This window comes from Tiliqua scincoides, chromosome 8 (assembly GCF_035046505.1).
Source record: "Tiliqua scincoides isolate rTilSci1 chromosome 8, rTilSci1.hap2, whole genome shotgun sequence".
NCBI lineage: Eukaryota > Metazoa > Chordata > Lepidosauria > Squamata > Scincidae > Tiliqua > Tiliqua scincoides.
In genome coordinates, this window is record NC_089828.1 from 60334921 (window position 1) to 60353244 (window position 18324).

The following is an 18324-nucleotide window of genomic DNA, read 5'->3' on the forward strand; positions in this document are numbered from 1 at the left end:
AAGATGGATGCACTAGAGCAGGGTGCCCAAACCCCAGCCCAGGGGACATTTGTGGCCCTTGGGGGCTCCCAGTCGCACCCGTGGGGAGCCTGCAGTCTCCAATGAGCCTCTGGAGACTTGCTGGAGCCTGTGCTGGTCGAGCACAAGTGCCCTCAGCGTTGGGGCAACTGTTTGACCTCTCGGTGAGCTGCGGGACGAGGGCTTCCTCCACTGCTTGCTGTTTCACATCTGTGATGCGGCAGCGAAGGAAAGGCCGGCCTTGAGCTGGTGCAAGACCTTCATTCATTCATTCATAGAAGTTCCATATCTAATTATCCATTTATGTAAATTTGAAATGTTAGTAAATTCTTTTTCCCCTGGCCCCCGACACAGAGGTGGTGTGGCCCTCCTGCCAAAATGCTTGGACACCCCTGCACTAGAGAAAGAGCAACGGGAACAGTGCAGCACTTGCTCCTTGACCTTTCTTGAAAGGTTCTGCGGTACAGAAGTGGCCCGCTGAGCCATCCCTCTTCTTTCAGCCTCGGAGGCTTCCTTGCCTTTGGAGGCTTCCGTTCACAGGGCTGGCATTGCTGGGGTCTGGCCGCCTTGCAGCGGGGATCGCCCACAGTGCTGCTGCGCCCCAGTCCTCAAGGCCCACCTGGCAGCCTTGGAGCCCAGCCCAGCCCAGCCCAGCCCCAGCCCCTTCTTGCCTGGGTCCCCCCAGAACGACCCCCCTAGAAGCAGTTGGCAGTGATATCATCACGTCACCGCCACCTACTTCTGGGTGCCACGCTTTGTGCAGGGTGCCGTCATCCCTGGGCTCACGGCTGCTGCTGCTTCTGGTGAGCAGGGAGGGCCATGGGGGTGGAGCCGCCTTGAGTGCCCTTTGCTGGGATAGAAAACGGGATGGAAATTCTATAAATAAATCGTAAATGCAGTGTTTTGCGTTGGTTCCTGCAGTTCCTAGGGTGACCCCCTCCCCCCACCGCTCACCCTGCACTCGTGGCCAGGCGGCCCCGGCTGAATGAGCTGGAACTGAGGCAGAGGGCTGACCTGAGCCCCCCCACCTGCAGCTGAACCCCAAAGTAAGCATCTGATGAGAGGGGTGGGGTGAAGGGTCCGTGGCTTGGCAACAGGACTGGGGAGCAAACCCCGCAGGAGTGCGAAGGCAGCCCTTCGCCCTCCCATGCCAGCGTGGTCCATGGCTCCTTCCAGGCAGTGCCAGGGGGCGCAGTGGCTGCCTGTCCGTCGCTGGGGGTCCTGACAAGGCACTCTCTCTCTGACCTGCCTGCCAGCCCCAGAGGGATTGCAGCTCTCTGTCCAGCTGCAGCTGCTGACTTCCTTCCTCATCTGGGAGCCCAGGAGATGCCATCTGGAGGTGCTTGGATTTAGCAGAATGCGGTCTCCAAGACGTCACCACTTCTGGTTTGGTTTCTGGAGAACTCGCCCCCACCCTCCCCCTCCAGATCTGGCTGTATAAAGGTGTGGGAGTGCTCTGGGGCGGCAGCGTGGAGGACGCCTGACTGCCCCAGCATGAGGTCCACTCTGGCTGCTGCCCTCCTGCTTGTGGCTGCTGCTGTCGCTGCCACCTTCATCTGCTCCTCTCAGGCCCTCTCCACGGGTGAGTCCTTGCGTGCCTCGCACCGTTTCAAGGGCAAGTTCAGGCACATCCACCTGGGACTGGGGGGGGGAATAAATTCATTTTGGCAGCAGGTGGAGGTAGCCATGGGCTTTCAGGTGGCTCGTGCTGCAGTCGTGGTGGTGGTGGGGAGCACAAGGCCATGGAGAGCAGGGTCTGCTCCAGCCCTGCTCGAGGGGCCCCTCCCTCCTTCCCAGGGCTCCTCTTGGTGGAGAGGAGAGGGGGCTGCAGCCAGGATGGGCCGGGGAGGGAGGGTGAAGCAGATCCACGCTGTGTGTGGGGGGAGGTCTTGGTTGTAACGGCTTCGCACCAAGCCCCGCTGAGGTTGGACTGGCGGGTGAGGGGCGCACAAATACTTGAGTTGTCGTCATGCCCCCGAACACAGCTCTCTGCCTTGAACTGGTGCAGTGACACTACCTTGGAATCATGGACATTCCAGAGGACACTGTGCTGAGTTTTCCTGTGGCATTTTCACACGCGCCCCCCACAGTGAAACGCTGAAATGCTGCCACTTGGCTTTGGGCTGGAAGTCATTGTTTGAATGGCAGGTGGAGGACCGTGTTGTGCCCTGGTAATATCAGACCTTGGAACACCCTCCCACCAGCCACTTGCTAGCAAACAGGAGCCCCCCGCAGGGACCCCAACCTGTGCCAGTGGAAGGGGTCCTTTGAGGGTCGAAGAGCATAGGAAGGCCTCAATGTCCCCTCCTCCTTCCAGAGAAAAATCCGGTCTGCTGCACTAAATACCACACCAAGAAGCCCCTCCCGGCTGGCATCCTGGCATCCTACAAACTTACCAGCAACAAGTGTCCCCTGCCGGCTGTCATGTGAGTAGCATATCCTAGAGGAATAATTCTGCATGGGCCAGACCTTCGCCAAAGGGTGGCTGTTGGGTGCTCAAGAGCATGGCTGGCTGCTTCCCGAGGCTCTGCAGGGGGCAGCCAAGCTCACCTCCTGCTGCAGAACGTGACTGGCAGACCAATGCGTCTTTCATGCCCTGGCCGTTCCCTCGCTGGAGTGGCAGTGCCCTGTGGCCAGCCTAGTGCTCGCTTCAGGCAGCTGATTGGCGGTGGGGCGGGCTCCGCCTCCACCTGCCCTCTCATCTCCACACCCCACCCCACTCCTGTGTCCTGGACTGAAAAAGGGGGCGGGGTGGAAGAGGAAGCTGGAGGAGGGAGATCAGTGGGCTAGAAGATCTCCAACCCCCCCCCCCCGTCAGAGGGGCAGACTGGTGCAGCTCCAGGTGGGTGGGGCAGCAGTTGGAGTCAGGAGGCCTGGGGCTGGCCCTGTATCCTCCCTTAGGAAGTCCCCTATTGACTCTTGCTAGTGCCCTGGAGGGACCGGGAGGCAGCCTTAGGCAAGCCATGCCCTTTCTGAGGTTGAGCCCCCCACCCCTTGCCAGTGGGCTCAGCCAACAGCGGGTGACTGTCAGTGACTGGCAAGGCCGGTCCAGGGGTTCCAGCAGGAGCCTGGCTCCAGCGCCACTTCTTGGAGGGCTCCCAAAAGTCCCCTCTCCTCTTTGCAGATTTGTCACAAAAAGGAACAGGCAGGTCTGCGTCAACCCCCACGAACTGTGGACCCAGCACCGCATCGTGCTCCTGTCGAGCCGGCACCCCCGTCCTGCTGCTACAGGGTAGGAAGAAGAGAGGGGCCAGAGCGCCCGCCCGCCCGCCCGCTTCTCCACGTGTGAGAGTTTTTCTGGCAAGGACACGCTGATAACTGGATGTTGGCAGGACGGCATCTGTTTAAATTAAAGCCGACTGTTTTCAAGCACGCGCTGTTGGTTTTTATCTTGGTAAAATCCAGCTGTCTGAAGGTTCTGTGAAGGAGCCAGTGGGTGTGCTGCTACGTCTCAGGGCCCGGGGGTCGTGGCCAACTTGGATCTGTCCACATTTCAGGCAAAGAGAGCCAAGAAAGCTTTCCTGGTGATCCTGTGGAGAGAAGCTTGGGCCGACTGCCCACAGGCTACTTTGCACCCCAGTGCCGCCTCCTACACACAGCAGCACCTCTGGAAACAGACCAGTGCTGTGTCGTCACGGGGAGAAGGCGAGAGGGTGGGGACTGGGCACCCCTGGGAAGAGGGTGAGGGGGCAGAGGGAGCAGGGCGCCTGGGGAAGCGGGGCAGATGGGGTGGGGCGCCCTCCTGGACTCCACTCGCTTCCGGAGACTGTGTTCAAACCCAGCTCCAACATTGCCACTAATGCTGCCTGGCTCGGATTCCTCCCTCCCTCCCGTTTCTTTCAGGGTGCCCCCAGCCAGCCGTGCTCTGGCGCCTGATCTCTTTGCCAGGGTTGCTCCTGGTAGCAGTGGTGTCACTAGGGTTTCCGTCACCTGGTGTGGGAGGCCAGCGCATCGCCCCCATGATCGATCGCCTCCCATGCAGAGGGTGGGGAAACACCCCCACATGGTCGGCATGGTGATCATCATCACCCCACCCCCGCATCATTAAAATGGCCTCTTTAAATTACAATATCACACACGCAGCCTAAATGTATGTACTCATGTATTTATTTCTGTAAAACTGAATAGGAACAAATAGACGGACAGTCAAGACTTATTCCTTTAAAAACGAGGAGGAACAGGTAAAAACACCAGCAGTGCAACACGTGGGAAGCAGCCCCAGAGGCTCACTGGGGTTTGGTCAGCCAGTGCGAGAGCTCATTGCATCACCCCCATGGGAGACCTCCTCCTGCACCCGTCCATACAGAATAAATGACAATATCACAACGCTCTGGGTTTTTAGAAAAGCAGTATAAAAATCCTTTAAATAAGTAAATACAAACAGCCTAAATGCAGAGGCATCACTAAGGTCAGTGTAACCTCCATTCACTTTATGTATTTAACACTCTCACAACTGAACAGGAGTTCTAATAGTAGCTCTGAGCCACGGACTGGCTCCCTGCTGTGGCATAATAATCATTGGCTCTTGGGACAATCAGTCTCAGTGGTCAGTTTTGAGTTAAATTTATTCCACTTTTTCTTACATAAGGCAGTTGTGTTTTCCTTCTATGGTTTTTTGGTTTTATAACGTTTGATAAAATACAGATATTTCAAATGGTTTGTTTCATTGTATTCTGAATGAAATTCCACATCGTATGATATGTAACATGACTGGCTTATTCAAAAACACCAAGATTTCACAATTTTGCCCAGTAGTGGTGTCACCCCCCCCATGCAGCCTGGACCCCCGTGGGACACCATTGCCTGGCTGATAAAAAGCCAGCAAGCTCAGAGCCGGGCATCTCCCCCTTGCCCAGAAGATGCACTGCTTCTTGAACAGCCGTGGCCATTTCCAGCACCCTAGCAACAGGCTGAGCCAGTGGTTGGGTTTCCCCAGTCACCTCATTTCATCTCCCAGTTTGGGGTGGGGGGAAAAACCTCTCCAGCTGCTGCTGCCAGCACCAGTGACCCCACCTGGAAGGAATCTTTCCAGGATCTTGGAGAGGGTAGGGCATGACCAGAGGCACCCCAGAACAGCAATATCCCATGGGATATTCTTGTGCAAGTGTTGGTGTCATTAACAGGGAGCCCACCACCAAGGCCGTGCAGCTGGCCTCAGTGGGCAGGGCAGGGCAGCACTCAGCCCCAGGGAGTGGGAAGGGACAGGGAGCGATCCTGCAGGAGGGCTGGGCGTGGCCTGAGGGAGGGGAGCATCTTGCTGGCCTCTTCTCAGGTCCAAGCAGGCCTGGCTACAGAATTCCCACCACAGGAACCTGTCCCGCCTGTTGGTCAGAGGCCTTCAGAGAACTGGCTGCCCTCCCTGTCCGGAAACTCTCTTAGCTCCTCCTCCTCCAGCTCCACCCTCCCCCCATGAGCCCTACACATTCCTCCCCACTTAGAGGCAAGCACGACCCCTCAGCTTGCACCAAACACTACGGATGAAATGCACAAAGGGTCAAGGAGGCCCCTTTTGCCAACATCGTGCCAGAAAAACGTGAACATTCATTTGAGCGTGCACGTTTAGATGGCGCCTGGAGGGGTCCGAGGCGCTTGCCTGCCACTTCCCTTTCATGGTGGTGGGGCTCTCTTGTCCACTGAGATGCTGCTCTTCTTGGTCACCAGAAAGGGACACGTGCACTAAGGGGGGAGAAGCCCCTCCTGGAAGGCAGCGCATATTGATGACCTGTGATGACGCTCCCATCTGCTGACAAGGGATAGGAGTCTGACCCAGGCCACAAAGGCGGAACCTCTCCTGCAGTCCAGATGCACTGCGAGCCGAGCAGGCAGCCTGACCCAGCCTGGAATCCCGCAGCCAGCCGAGGAATGCATCCCCTCTTGGTTCCAGGGCAGGTTGGCCGTGTCTGCTGGGGCACAGCACAGCACGGAAAGGACACTGCAGCAGCAGCCCACCACCCCTCCTGGACGACACCATGCCACGCAGCCAAGGCAAACACCACTTGGAAAAGCTGTGGCCAGGCTGTGGCTGTGCCCCAGAGGCTGGGGGCCATGCTTCCAGAAGGTGCCACTCGCCACTGACCCCTTGCGCAGCCCCTCAATCACTGGGCTGACGCAGGGCCCTCTGGGCCACAAGACTGCTGTGCAGCCACCCAAGGGGTCCATGACTGGTACTCTGGCAGACAAACACTGAGTGCCTGAATGCCTCCTAAGACGCACCAATCCTGCCCCTCCCTGTCCTTGGGGTGCAAGGAATTGGGGTAGAATGGGAGGGGAAGAGTCGCTTCCAGTTCACGCAAGGGGACTGGGCCTTGGGACAGAGCAGCCGGTCTGCGCCAAGGAGGCCCTGCTGCATGAAACGCGGAGAGCTCCCCGTCCACTGGCATTTATTTTCTCTGTCCAGAAGGCTCTTAGGCCACCATTCTCCTCGTGATGCAGGTGCAGGTGCCCAGGGCAGCAGCCAACATACGAAAAATCATAAACGCAACATAATAAACAGTCAAACACCACATAACAGCACAATAGCAGGATAAGCTCCCAACGATGCATCAAACAATAGGAAAGGGCCTCAGGAGAAAGGTGCTCAGGCCCCAGAAGACTGGCACGGGGGAGGGGTGCTCTCCACCCTTCACTTCCATAGCTGTGGCACTGCCACAGGGGTCCCCTCCAACAGCTGTCTCTGACTTCAAGGCCCCCACCTCCGAGGCAGGAAGGGCTTCAAGGGTCAACACCAGAACCTGCACTCCGTGCAGCCCCAGGAGCCGTTTCTGACCGAGGCTCCCATATCCACGTGAACTGCCACAGCTGCACCAAGTGCAATCTCTGACCATTCTAGGATGGGCCCAGGCAGAGCGCACACCAGGGAGTCTTCATGGACCACTCTGGCCAGCCGGGTCTGACCGACTCACATACGGCTGCAGTTGGTGCACCAGCCGAAGTAGGGAAAAGCGCCCAGGCCACTGCCACCCCGGGGCATCCAGGGACCGTGAAGAATCCAGGAAGAGCCCTGAATGGCAGACCAGCTCCTGCAGAGGGAGTGCAGCCTCAGTCAGACCAAGACCTGCACAGAGCTCTCCAAAGCAAGGACCGTCATGCAGGGTGTTCTTCAGGAGGGAGGAGGGAGGGGCGTCTTGAGCAGGGCTGGACTGAGGAACTGCAGGGCCCAACTGGAAACATTTTTTGGTGGGGTCCCCCTGAGTTCATAGTCCATGTCAAAGTATAAATGGAATAAACCGACACTACTGACTTCTTAGGATTCAGAACATTAAATTGTTGCTGTTGTCTGTGAAATCTGCAACGCGGTGTTTTGCGTATCTGACGAGACTCATTCCCCAGGTGCCGGCCCGGTTGGTCCCACTGGCTGGAAACCAGCCATGGCCTGGAGCAGCTGGCTTCCTAGCACTCCCTCCCGCCTGTGAGCATCCAGGAGAGGCAGTCAAGCAACCAAGCCCCACATGCCTTGCTTGCCTTGCAACTGACAGGCGCTCCCCTGCTTGGTGACCAGCCAGCTGGTGCAGAGCACCCCCTGCAATGCAATGCCCCTCAACAGGGTGGGCAGAGGAGTCCAACCGAACCACAGGTCTGCATCCTTCAACCTTTCTTCTTCAACACCTCTGTCTGCAGACCCTCTCCTTGATTGGCAGGAATCTTAGTGTGATGAGTTCCCCCCCCCCCCAGTCTGAGTCAGCCCAGAATTCTTGCCGGGAGCCGGCAGAGGACAGGCTAAGGGATGCTCCCTCCTCATGCAACGCACCCAGCCCTACCCCATCTGCCAGGGCCCTATTCTGCCTGGTTAGGAGGCAGAGCAGCCAGACTGCCAGGCTTAGGAGGGCCAGAGAAATTGGCTGGTGTCTGCCGAGGGTCTAGATTTAGGGGTCAGTTGCTGGGCAACCCACTGGGAGATGGGGCCACGTGCATGGAGGGAGGGGTGAACAGGATGGCCAACTTGGCCATGCACCTGGGCTCTTCACCACCTGAGGCCGGCACGCCCCACCCAACGCAGCAGGCAGCACAATTCCGACACCCAGGGCAGGCTGGGACATGCACAGACCTCTAAGGGTCGGCAGGGTCCTGGCGATTTGGTTTTCTGGGAAAACAAGTGGAAAACATCCAGCAGGTGCAGCAGAAAACACACTCCATGCTGGGCAGTGGCCTCCAGAACCCGAATGCCCACGCTTGCTGGTTGTCCTCCCCAAGAGGGCACCTTTCTTCTGCAGTTCTTATCAGAGAGGCAGCAGGTCTGCTTCTTCATGGGCTCCCACATGTGCACTTTGCCTCTTGGCTTTTGTGTCTTCTTCAAAACACACAATCCAAGACTGTTTTTGGTGACGAGGCACCAGCATGGAAAGAAGCCTGGGCTGCAGGCGCCCGAGAGAGCCTCGCCTGCATAACACATGCGCACCCAGCGCCTCCCTCTGGTGCCAGAGCCCTCCGTTGGCATCGGTCCTCCAAGAGTCACTGGCCCAGCGCGCAGCAGTCACAAGCCTTGCTACTCTTTGACACAGAGGCTACCCGCGGTGGGTGTGGGGCATCCTCAAGCACCGGCTCTAGGATCAACTCCCCTCCCCCCACTTTATTGCACATGTGGTCACAAAAGAAACATTTACAGACCAGCCTGTGCCTTGCAGCCCCAGAGACGGGAAGCTCTGCACTCTGAACACGTCGCAACTGTACACAAACGGGACATTCCCCCGGAGCGGAGGAGGCAGAAGCTCAGAGCTGCCAGGGCTCCGGCTGCTCTCACCTGGACCCAGGCACACCTCCAGGTGCGCCATGCCCGTGTGCTGCTCGCCATTCGTAGCCCGCGCCACTGTGCGACCCTGTTGCTCACTATGGAGCAGACTCAAACTTGTGGGTCCCGCCTCTTGCCCACGCTGTGGGAGGGGGGTGCCGGTCCTGGTCTTTGTCCGACTCGGGCTGGCTCTGGGCGCGCTCTGGCTTGGGGGCCACGGAAGGCGGGTCGGGCTGCTGGACAGACATGGTCCTCCGGAGGTGGTTCCTCTTGCGCAGGAAGTCGGGCTGGGAGTGCAGGCCAAAGCTGCCTTTCCGCAGGATCATGCGCGAGTTGTTCTTCTTGGGGCGGGAGTGGAGGCCAAACTGCAAGGAGGCCAGGTGGGCTGCGTAGCCTTCAGCCAGGAACTGGAACAGAGGCGGGGAGGGAGGCATGAGGAAGAGGCCTGAGTGTGGCCACGGGCACTGCCACGCAGTCCTGCCAAGTGAGAGCTTCCGTTGGCACAAGGCTCGCTTTGCTGAGGGACGCATCAGCAGGGCAGGGATGCATCCCTGAAGGGTGCTGCCCAGTTATGCCAGGGCACCTTGTCAGTTCATCGAACGGAGCTGACCAATGACCCAGCGCAGCCCTGGAAGTGGCCACCAGAGTGTGGCTGTGTCCCCAACATGCGGTTTGTTTAAAGCAAGAGCGAGGACTGAGCAGCCCCTCCCTCCAGCTAAGGCTGTCTGCGGGCCACCTGGGGGCAGCTGCAGCACCCCAAGAGGGGGTTTGTGCCTGCGCTTGGGTCTCCCTGAAGCTGTGGGGCTTTCGCACCTACGAGAGGGCAGCTTCTGCCAACACAATCACAGGCCAACCTGTGTGCGGTGCCCCTGGGGACAGGAGCCAGTGCTCATCTCCCTGCCTCCCTCAGACCACTGTGGGGCCCAGAGCCTGCCCTCTGTGTCCCTGTTCAGGGCCCCCAGCCCACGCATGACAGAGGTCCCTCCAGGCCTGCAGAGATAGTCACCTGGCACTGAGCCTGGTACTTCTTGGCTGGCCGGCCAACAATGTAGATCTGGGACGGAGACAGGCCCAGGACGTTGTACACGGAGATGTCCTTCAGGGAGCCGTAGGCTGCGCAGATCCTGATGTGGCACTGGAGAAGAGGGAGAGGGGCACAGGTGTCAGCCGCTCCGCCTGCAGGGGTGGCGGCAAGGGCTGCCTGGGCCCCGGGTGCTGGTCGTACGTGGTCCTGGTTCTGTAACGCCCATGTGTCCCAACGGCCCACACCACACCTCGGGGTGGAGTCAGACAGCACTGGTTCTGGAAACGCAACATCACAAGACCAGGAAAGACTCGCAAACACACAAGCAGCAGCTGAGAGACAAGATTCCGCCCACCCCGAAACATCCAGATCTCAGAGCAGAGGCTCAGAGGCGCCAAACACCTTTCGCACTAAAAGACTTTTGCTTGCTGCTGAAAGACAAGGAAAAGCGGCCGCGCAGGCCTTTCCCCCAGGAGGAGGAGATCCCCAGCTGGGCTCCTTCGCAGACAAGGCCCTGCTCAGGAGAGGAGGCTGGGATCTCTCCCTGCTGCCCTCCTCTCTCAAGGTCCTTCCTCAACAGTGAACTGGAGGAGGGGAACCTTGCTCTCATCTGCTCTACACCTTGTGCCAGGAGGAAGCCCAGAGGCTAGGGAGTCACCACAGGCCCACAGCCCCCTTCCAGGCCCCAGAGGTGAGGTGCACCACATCCCCCGAGACAAGCAGGCAGCACAAAGCCCATTCTGGGCATGCAGAAGACACTTGTTCAGAGCAATGGCTGATAACAGCACGGGAAGGCTGGCACCGAGTCAATGCACCCAGTCCCCCAGGGCCCAAGCGGGGGGGGGGGGAGGAGCCACGTCACACCTACCTCTTGCACCAGATTTCGGAGGAAAATAGTCTTTTGCCTCAAAGGGTCGTGAACGAGCCCGTCTGAGAAGAAGATCATCCCCTGGGGGAAGTTGTGCTGCGCCAGCCAGGAGACCACACGCTGCTTCTGCATGTCTGGGCGCCCCGTGATGTAGAGGATCAAGTACCCAAGGTCCTGCCAGTGCCTGGGGGGGGAGAGGGGAGGGGCTGCTCTCACAAGACCGCCTGCCGCTGGCCAGGATTAGGGCGGGAGGGAGGGAGGTCCGAGGCCATGGATGCCCCTGGTGCAGTTTGCCCAGAGTGCTGAGGGCCCAGCCATGCACCCCTCCAAAGGGCTGGACTCAGCTGTCTGGAAAACAGCTGCACAGCCCAAGGCCCTCCTTCCAGGATTGGCTCCTGGCCCAGGCAGCCAAGGCTTATCGCTGGCTGTGGCCTCCCTAAGCCCTCCACAAGCCAGATGAAGACACCCTGCTTGCTGGAAGCACCTGCAGGCTGGCCAGCCTTTCAGCCCAAGCCTGTCCCCTCCCTCAGGGACCTGAGAGGCCCAACTCTTGGCCTCTTTTCCCAGGACAATGGTACCCCCCCCCTTCCAGCTCCTCTTTTCTGCTCCTGGAGAGAGACAACTGCCTGGCCCCTGCTGGGTGGCTGCCCCATCCTTCTTGGGACCCAACCCAACCCAACCGCTGCACTCTGCAGACTAGGCGGGAGACCCTCTCGCAGTGGAGCCAAGAAGAGCCACTCACCTGACCACATCGACCGCTCCGGCCCGGACTTTGGGGTCGCTGCCCATGATGGAGACGCTGGCAGCAAAGGAGCCGTCGATGCTGAAGACCACACACTCCATCCCCCGCGGGAGCACCGTCAGATAGCTAGCAGCACTGCTCTGGTCTCCCCTGTGGGGGCGGGAGGGGCACAGGGTGAGGAGGGGGTGTCAGGTTTGCTGCTACTGCAGGGACCAAGGGCCCCGATCCTTCCCAGGAAGTTAATACTTAACCACGCGCCACCTGTCAAGGGAGATCTACTGGCCAAACTGGGGTGAGCTCTGATAGCCAAAGCACTTGGCCCGTTCACACGTCTCTGCTGCTGTGCCAGCCACAGGCAGCCAGGCCCGTCCCTGTGGGAGCTGGAGGCCATTTCTGCTGGAGGAACACCCCTCAGAACATGCTGCGTAACAGTGTGCTGTCACTGAAGGGGGAATTCTGAAAGGAAATGGCAGCCGCCAGCAGTCCAGAGGAGCTTAGGGTACGTGGCCTGCCCCCAAAGGGCACCACCACACCAGGCGGCCTTGCGACTGGGTCACGTTGCCAAGGGCCGGCTGCCTGTATCCTGCTGGGGGGTTGCTGGACGTTGCGTGTGGAGAACTTCCTGTCTCACCTGACCACCATTTTAACAGGGTAAACGCCCACCGCAAGCCTCTTCTCTTTGGGGATGTTGTACGAGACCCGCCCACTGCTGTTGGTGATCTCTGTGTCGAAATAGACCCACCGGCCAGAGGAGGGCTCGGTCATGATGAAGACGTCAACCTCAGAGGGGAACAGAAGGCAGGACCGTGGGAGGCGCCCACAGGTGGGATCCAGGCCAGCAGAACCCCATCCCCCATTCAGGGCGCCGTGCCTTTCCCCAGTGATGGCTGCGCCCACAGACTCAGAGCCCCCCACATCATCGAGGGCGACTGCTGGGTCTGCCAAAGGCTCCAGAGGAAGCGAGAGCCCCCTAGGAGATTTACCTTTTCCCCTGTTAAGGCCACCATGTCAAGGGGGCCGTACATGAACCGGCCAACCAGGCACTGCAGGCTGCCTTCCATCACAATGACGTCGTTCGACCTGTGGTTCGCAGTCACGTTCTGGAAGCAGAGCAGGCGGGCAGTGAGGCACGGGGCGGGGGGGGGGACACGACAGCAATTGGTGGGGTCTGGTTGACCAATAAAACTGGAAACTGGAAACTAGAAACTAAACATCAATATAGGTTTAGTTTCAGTTTTAATCCTTAGTTATTTCAGCTTCAAGTGTGTTTTTGAGTTTTTTAAAGTTCTTAGCTTGGTTTTAGTTTTAGGTTTAGGCCTTTTAGGTTGAGTTTTAGTTGTTGTTTTTGGATTTAGTGTGGTGATAGTTAGCCCCCCCCCCCCCATCAGAATTGGTTTAGGCCCATTAGGTAAAAAAGCTAGACCGTGGCACCCAGCCCGAAAAACTGTTTATAGTTCAATATGGATTCCAGCCTTGAAAGCCTTAGCATGTTTGCCAACAATTAACTTATTAATCTTCTTTTGAAAAGGTCTTTCTGTAAAAACATAATGTAATATATACTATTTGTAATCATCATTGGCATCCTTCAGTCTCGGAAGACTCTGGTATCACGCTCTGAGCGGTGGTTCTGGACCAGCGTCTAGTGTGGCTGAAAAGGCCAATTCGGGAGTGACAATCCCTTCCACACTGGGAGCGAGTGCAGTCTGACCCTGGCTACGGGCCTTAAGAACATAAGAACAGCCCCACTGGATCAGGCCATAGGCCCATCTAGTCCAGCTTCCTGTATCTCATAGCGGCCCACCAAATGCCCAGGGAGCACACCAGATAACAAGAGACCTCATCCTGGTGCCCTCCCTTGCATCTGGCATTCTGACATAGCCCATTTCTAAAATCATAGAAATGATTTCCTTCTTTGCCTCTTTGCCTCAGTCTGCCCCAGTCTCTTCAAACTGGGAGAGGCCATGATGCATAGCCTGCCTCCAAGGGCCACTCAGAGGCCAAGGTTTCCCACCTGTTGAGGTCCATTCTTAAGGCCTTCAGATCCTAGCACAAAGTTGGAAATAACAATGAAACCAGCGGCAGAGCCTTTGAGTTTTTCTGAGGGACCAAGGCAGGGTTGGGAGGATTATGCCTGCTGCAGCACCTTCAGTGTGGTAAAAAAAAGCTGTAGAAGGGGCTTCTTCCCACCCCTAAGAGGCACACAGCCAGGGGAATTCATTCATTGAATGAATCCTCAATGAAGCTCTGGAAGCTTCCACTGTTTGCACTTTGATGATTTCCTGATTTTAGAAATGGGCTATGTCAGTAGGCCAGATGCAAGGGAGGGCACCAGGATGAGGTCTCTTGTTATCTGGTGTGCTCCCTGGGGCATTTGGTGGGCTGCTGTGAGATACAGGAAGCTGGTCTAGATGGGCCTGTGGCCTGATCCAGTGGGGCTGTTCTCATGTTCTCAACTACAATTCCCAGGAAGCCTTGCAGGTCTCTTGTTATCTGGTGTGCTCCCTGGGGCATTTGGTGGGCTGCTGTGAGATACAGGAAGCTGGACTAGATGGGCCTGTGCCCTGATCCAGTGGGGCTGTTCTGATGTTCTTATGATGGCGCAGGACTCCACCCCGTACACCTGCACGGAGACTGCGAAGAGCAGTCAAAACGCTTTCCTGACTGGTCCTGGAGGCCGAACCAGCCGTGCGCCTGGAGTTTCACCGCTTTGACAGACAACTCAACTATGTCCATGTGTCTCCTGCTCTTTGAGGACCCAACCCTCATCACGGGAGGCTCCATCTGGCAGAGAAGAAGGCCTCTGCTGCGAGAGAGGCCCTTGGTATGACAGACCTGCTCTTGCACTCTGTCGCTGACTGGAGAGGGTCCCCACTGCCTCCTCCAGCACCTGTGCCTGCACAGGGTCTCCCTGGCTTCTCTTCACTTAGCCCCCTTCCCAGTGGATTTCTCAAAGGCACCTCTGCTGCCTTCTCCCATGGGCCACAACGCGGGTCTCCTCACCCTCAGCTTGACGGGGGTCCTCTTCCGCAGCCACTTTTCCCGTGGGTTTGAGGGGTTGAGCGCTGCTGGGTCCAGACTGCTGCTTTCCTTGATGGCGACAGTTTCAAATCTAATGACCTGAAAGGAGAACAAGAAACGCCCCACGCCACATGTAGGGGAGCAGCTGATGCCGGCCTGGCCTGCCTGCTCTTGAGCACCTGGCTGGGAGGGCGGAGCAGGGAGGCTCTTCTTCACCTGCCCACAAGGCCCCTTGGTCTTCAAGCAAGGACAGCAAGTGCACCTCTCCCCTCCACCATGGAAGGGCACCTCCTGCCACTGCACACCAGAGGCCGCAGTCATGTTCAGCCACAGCTTCTGACCCGCTGGGGACCAAAGAGGTCTGACCTGATGCGTGACCTTCTTAGCTGAGCCGTTTCCTTCCTTAGCAGAGCCAACAAGGCAACAGGCAGAGGTGCCAGAGCCGCCTCGCCCTCCTGCCCCGTGAGGCAGGCCAGACCGTGAGAAATGGCTGCAGGCCTCCCAGCAAGCCGCACGGCTGAGTGGGGATTCAAATCCAGCCAATGCTGAGCATGGCAAAGGGGCCACTACCTGTCTCAGGATGAATGCCACCACATCGGTTGACTCCCAGTAGCTGGCGTGAAAGAGGTGCGGCAGAGCCACCGTTGGGAAGGCCGTGAGGGCGTCTGGACAGTACAGGGCGTAATCGATCCGCTTGGCTCCCCACCATCTGGAGGCAACTGCAGAGAGAGAGAGAGGGACAGCTGGACAGTGTCGTGTGGTAACTGCCCCTCCCATCCCAGGGTCTCTCTTTGGCTCCAGGCTGCCACCTTCGCCACCCGGGGTGGAAATGCCTGCTCCAAAGCACAGGCTCACAGGACCTGTCCAGGCAGTAATTCTGGCAGGAACCCCGGGCGAGTGGCACACCTGCTCCCAGAACCCACCTCTTCCTCTGGCTGTGCCCCCCAACAGACCGCACCCATAGGTTTGGGGAGCAGTACTTGGCCCTCGCTACTGGCTGCCCCAAGGAGGACACCCTACAAGGAGGGACAGGCAGCTGAGCCACCACTGGCCCACATGGCTGGGCTCCTGCTGCGCCCCTGGACGGAGACAGGGAACCAAAATGCCACCCGGCTGCTGCTGCACTCACTGTCGGTCATGCTGGTGGGCAGCAGGCTCTCCGCTGAGCCTGAACTCTCGCTGCTGCTGCTGCCACTGCTGCTGCTACTGCCCAGGCTCGACCTTCGCAGCTCCCCTCGAGACACGTGCCGAGGACCCGCCAGGGAGGGAGGGGGGGCAGAGCTGTCCTCGGCAAACAGGCTGCTGTGGCGGTGCAGCGTGTCCGCTGCGCGGCAGGAAAGGAAAACAGCAGAGAGGCTTGTGGCAGCTGCAGCTTCCCCAAAGGAGCGCAGCAGACTCGGTTCGGTGGCTGAGCACTGGCGGGAGGAGGGGCTGGAGGAGCACAGCCCTGGCGCTGGTGCTCTGAGGGGCCTTCTGCTCACTGGGCCGCGGGCAGTTTTGCCTCGCTCACGGCTGTGGAGCAGCCACTTTGAATTCTGTTCGCAGACAAGGTGGGACAAACATCTGGAAGAAGAATCCTAAATGTGCCTCCTGTTGCAGGTCCCGCACACACACACACACACACACACACCCCACTGGGGCCTGGAGGGTCCCCAGACCATTGCTCACACACCAGCACTTGTGTGTCGAGATGCATCCTGACTGGCTGCACTGGCTTGATGCACAAGCAATGCCGTTCCTGGTTCCAGCCAGGTGGGCGCCCTGAAGCCTGGCTGGGTGAACACAGGCTGAGCGGCCCTCCAGTCCTGTTCAGAGCAAAAGCCCTGGGGAACCTCAGGATCCGCATTTCCACAGAGCTGCCAGCATACCCGGGGTGACACGTGGAGAGCAGAGGCAGGCCCAGCACTTTGGCTCAGTCTTGCTCTTACAGACACAGCAGAGGGCGGGACAGGAAGTGGGAGGCAGAGAGTGGCAGGTCCTGAGCCTGGCTATGGCAGGGAACGGAAGTGTAGGGGGCATCAGAGACTTCACTGGAAGGAGATTTCTCAGGAATGTTTTGGGAGGAAGGCAGGTGGCCACTCTTCTGCACCTATCCCTGCCTACGCTGTCGTGAGTCGTTCTGAGCCCCCGTGACCCCAGAAGGGCTCCTGTCCAAGCAGGGCACCTGCACCTCACAGCCACCGCACAACACAAAAGTTCAAAATGATACCTAGGAGGTGGAGCTGCCCGTCTCCCAGCGGGTGTCGCTGGTACCTTGGCACAGGACAGGGAGGCAGAAGGTGGAACTTGCTTTCCAAGAGGGGCTCCAGCCTGGAGGCGGACGGGTCAGCGGCATGGAAGAGGCTGTACACTTGACTGCAGGCAGGGTGGACCTGGCAGGCTGGAATGAGAAGGAAGAGGGCACGCTGGTCGGAAGGCAGGGAGGGGGAGGAATGGAAAGCAGTTCAAGGACAGGAGGGGTGGAACCAGCAGCAGCAACTTTCTATGGATCCTACTCCCCCCCCCATTTTGCAAACCAACATGCCACAGCTCTCCTCGGACTTACGCCAGCAAAACAGCTGGCCCACAGGAGACCCACTGACAATCGGGCAGCTTACCAGGAGGTGAGGCATAAACATTTCTACCTCTTGAAGACTGACCGATCGCCCCTCAGCTGGCCCAGCTGCAGGCACTGACTGGTGCGGGGTGCGCACCTGGAAATTCAGCTTTTGAGCAGTCTGAGGGGACTGGCTGCTGCAGGAGTGGGAGGGGCTGCATGGAGAGACGGTAAAGGGTGACCAGCCTGAAGGGGTGAAGGGGGAGGAGAGCGCAAACGTGGCACCAATCAGAAGCTGAATTTCCAGTGAAGAAATGCAGGTTGATCGCAGGGATGCTCTGGCAGCCCAAGCCCATCCTGCACGGTGCCAGCTGAGGGGCCATCAGTCCACACCCCCATCGCCCTCTGCTGGCCACTGCTGGTCACTGCATCTGGTTTGGTCAGGCTTCTGCTCGAGTCCATCCAGCAGAGGTCAGGCCTCTCCTGCCGGCCTGCCTGCACTCCTCCCCCCTCAGCCTGGTTTGATTCATTTTCTTCTAGATCGTTAATAAATGAATCATCTTTTGACGCTTTGCCTACCTGGTGTCTGTTCCTGGGTACTGGGCGAATACCCCTCACACTGGGTGATTGCTGGAACTGCAAGTTGCTTTCCCATTCAGCGGCTGTCCCCATGAAAAGCGCAGAAGTGTGTGCACTAACCATTGGGCAATACTCCCCTCGGCCAGCCTGGCTTCTCCTGACATGATCCCTTCCACCCTGCCCATCCCGAGGCACCTCCTGCTCCTTCTTGCTTCTCTCCCACCTCCCCATGGAGGAGTCACCTGATCATTCCCCCAACAGAAAGAAAAAAAAATGGCAAAAAGGTTCTGGGTCATGGGGTGGGGTGGAAGGAGAGCACACACTCAGCCTTCTTCGCAGCAGGACCTCTGGCACCGGCTCACCTTCCAGCCCGGGCAGCACCATCCTCCTCATTGCCAGCACCAGGCCCAGGGGCGAGCCAAACAGGAAGAAGTCGGACACCTCAAACTCAAAGCGCTGCAGCTGGGCATCTGCCAGAGTGGGGGAGCTGGTGGTGGGGGGGTCGTCTGTATCTTCAGTGGACATTGTGGAGTGGATGCTGGGCGGGGGGGAGAGAGAGGAGAGAGCATTGGCTCACCTGCACACGGGGCTGCACCCCACATCCCACCCCAGGCTGCAGCCACACCTCACACAGTCAGTCACAGGGCTGCAACAGCCACCTGCATCCATAACCGGATGGACCAGCCGCTGAACGGCAAGCCACGTGCCCAGTCACTCTGAAGCCAGAAGCAGCCGCTCTGCTTCCCGAAGTCACAGACAGGGTATGGGAGGCCTCGTGGCATAAGAAGCATTCCCTCACCTTTGGCTCACCACT

General features: G+C 58.6%; 2 protein-coding genes across 4 annotated transcripts in view; one reads left to right on the top strand and one right to left on the bottom strand.

Moving 5' to 3' along the window:
• The first annotated feature begins 1512 nt into the window (after positions 1-1512).
• LOC136659367 (C-C motif chemokine 5-like) lies at positions 1513-3280 on the top strand. The gene is made up of 3 exons (XM_066636504.1): positions 1513-1600; positions 2336-2444; positions 3143-3280. Exons 1-3 carry the CDS (start codon positions 1513-1515, stop codon positions 3252-3254), a joined length of 309 nt encoding a protein of 102 aa, XP_066492601.1. The 3' UTR covers positions 3255-3280.
• A 2157-nt stretch (positions 3281-5437) lies between these two features.
• Positions 5438-18324, bottom strand: part of PITPNM3 (PITPNM family member 3) — a 44456-nt gene continuing 31569 nt past the window's right edge. For all 3 annotated transcript variants that reach the window (XM_066634987.1, XM_066634989.1, XM_066634990.1), the window contains exons 10-20: positions 17873-18048; positions 16605-16775; positions 15525-15719; positions 14966-15114; positions 14378-14494; positions 12361-12477; positions 12009-12157; positions 11378-11527; positions 10636-10819; positions 9750-9878; positions 5438-9150 (exon numbers count right to left, since the gene is read on the bottom strand). In XM_066634987.1, the coding sequence (XP_066491084.1) occupies positions 8842-9150; positions 9750-9878; positions 10636-10819; positions 11378-11527; positions 12009-12157; positions 12361-12477; positions 14378-14494; positions 14966-15114; positions 15525-15719; positions 16605-16775; positions 17873-18048 (1846 nt within the window). In that variant the 3' untranslated portion in view covers positions 5438-8841. The remainder of the gene's footprint in view (positions 9151-9749; positions 9879-10635; positions 10820-11377; positions 11528-12008; positions 12158-12360; positions 12478-14377; positions 14495-14965; positions 15115-15524; positions 15720-16604; positions 16776-17872; positions 18049-18324) is intronic.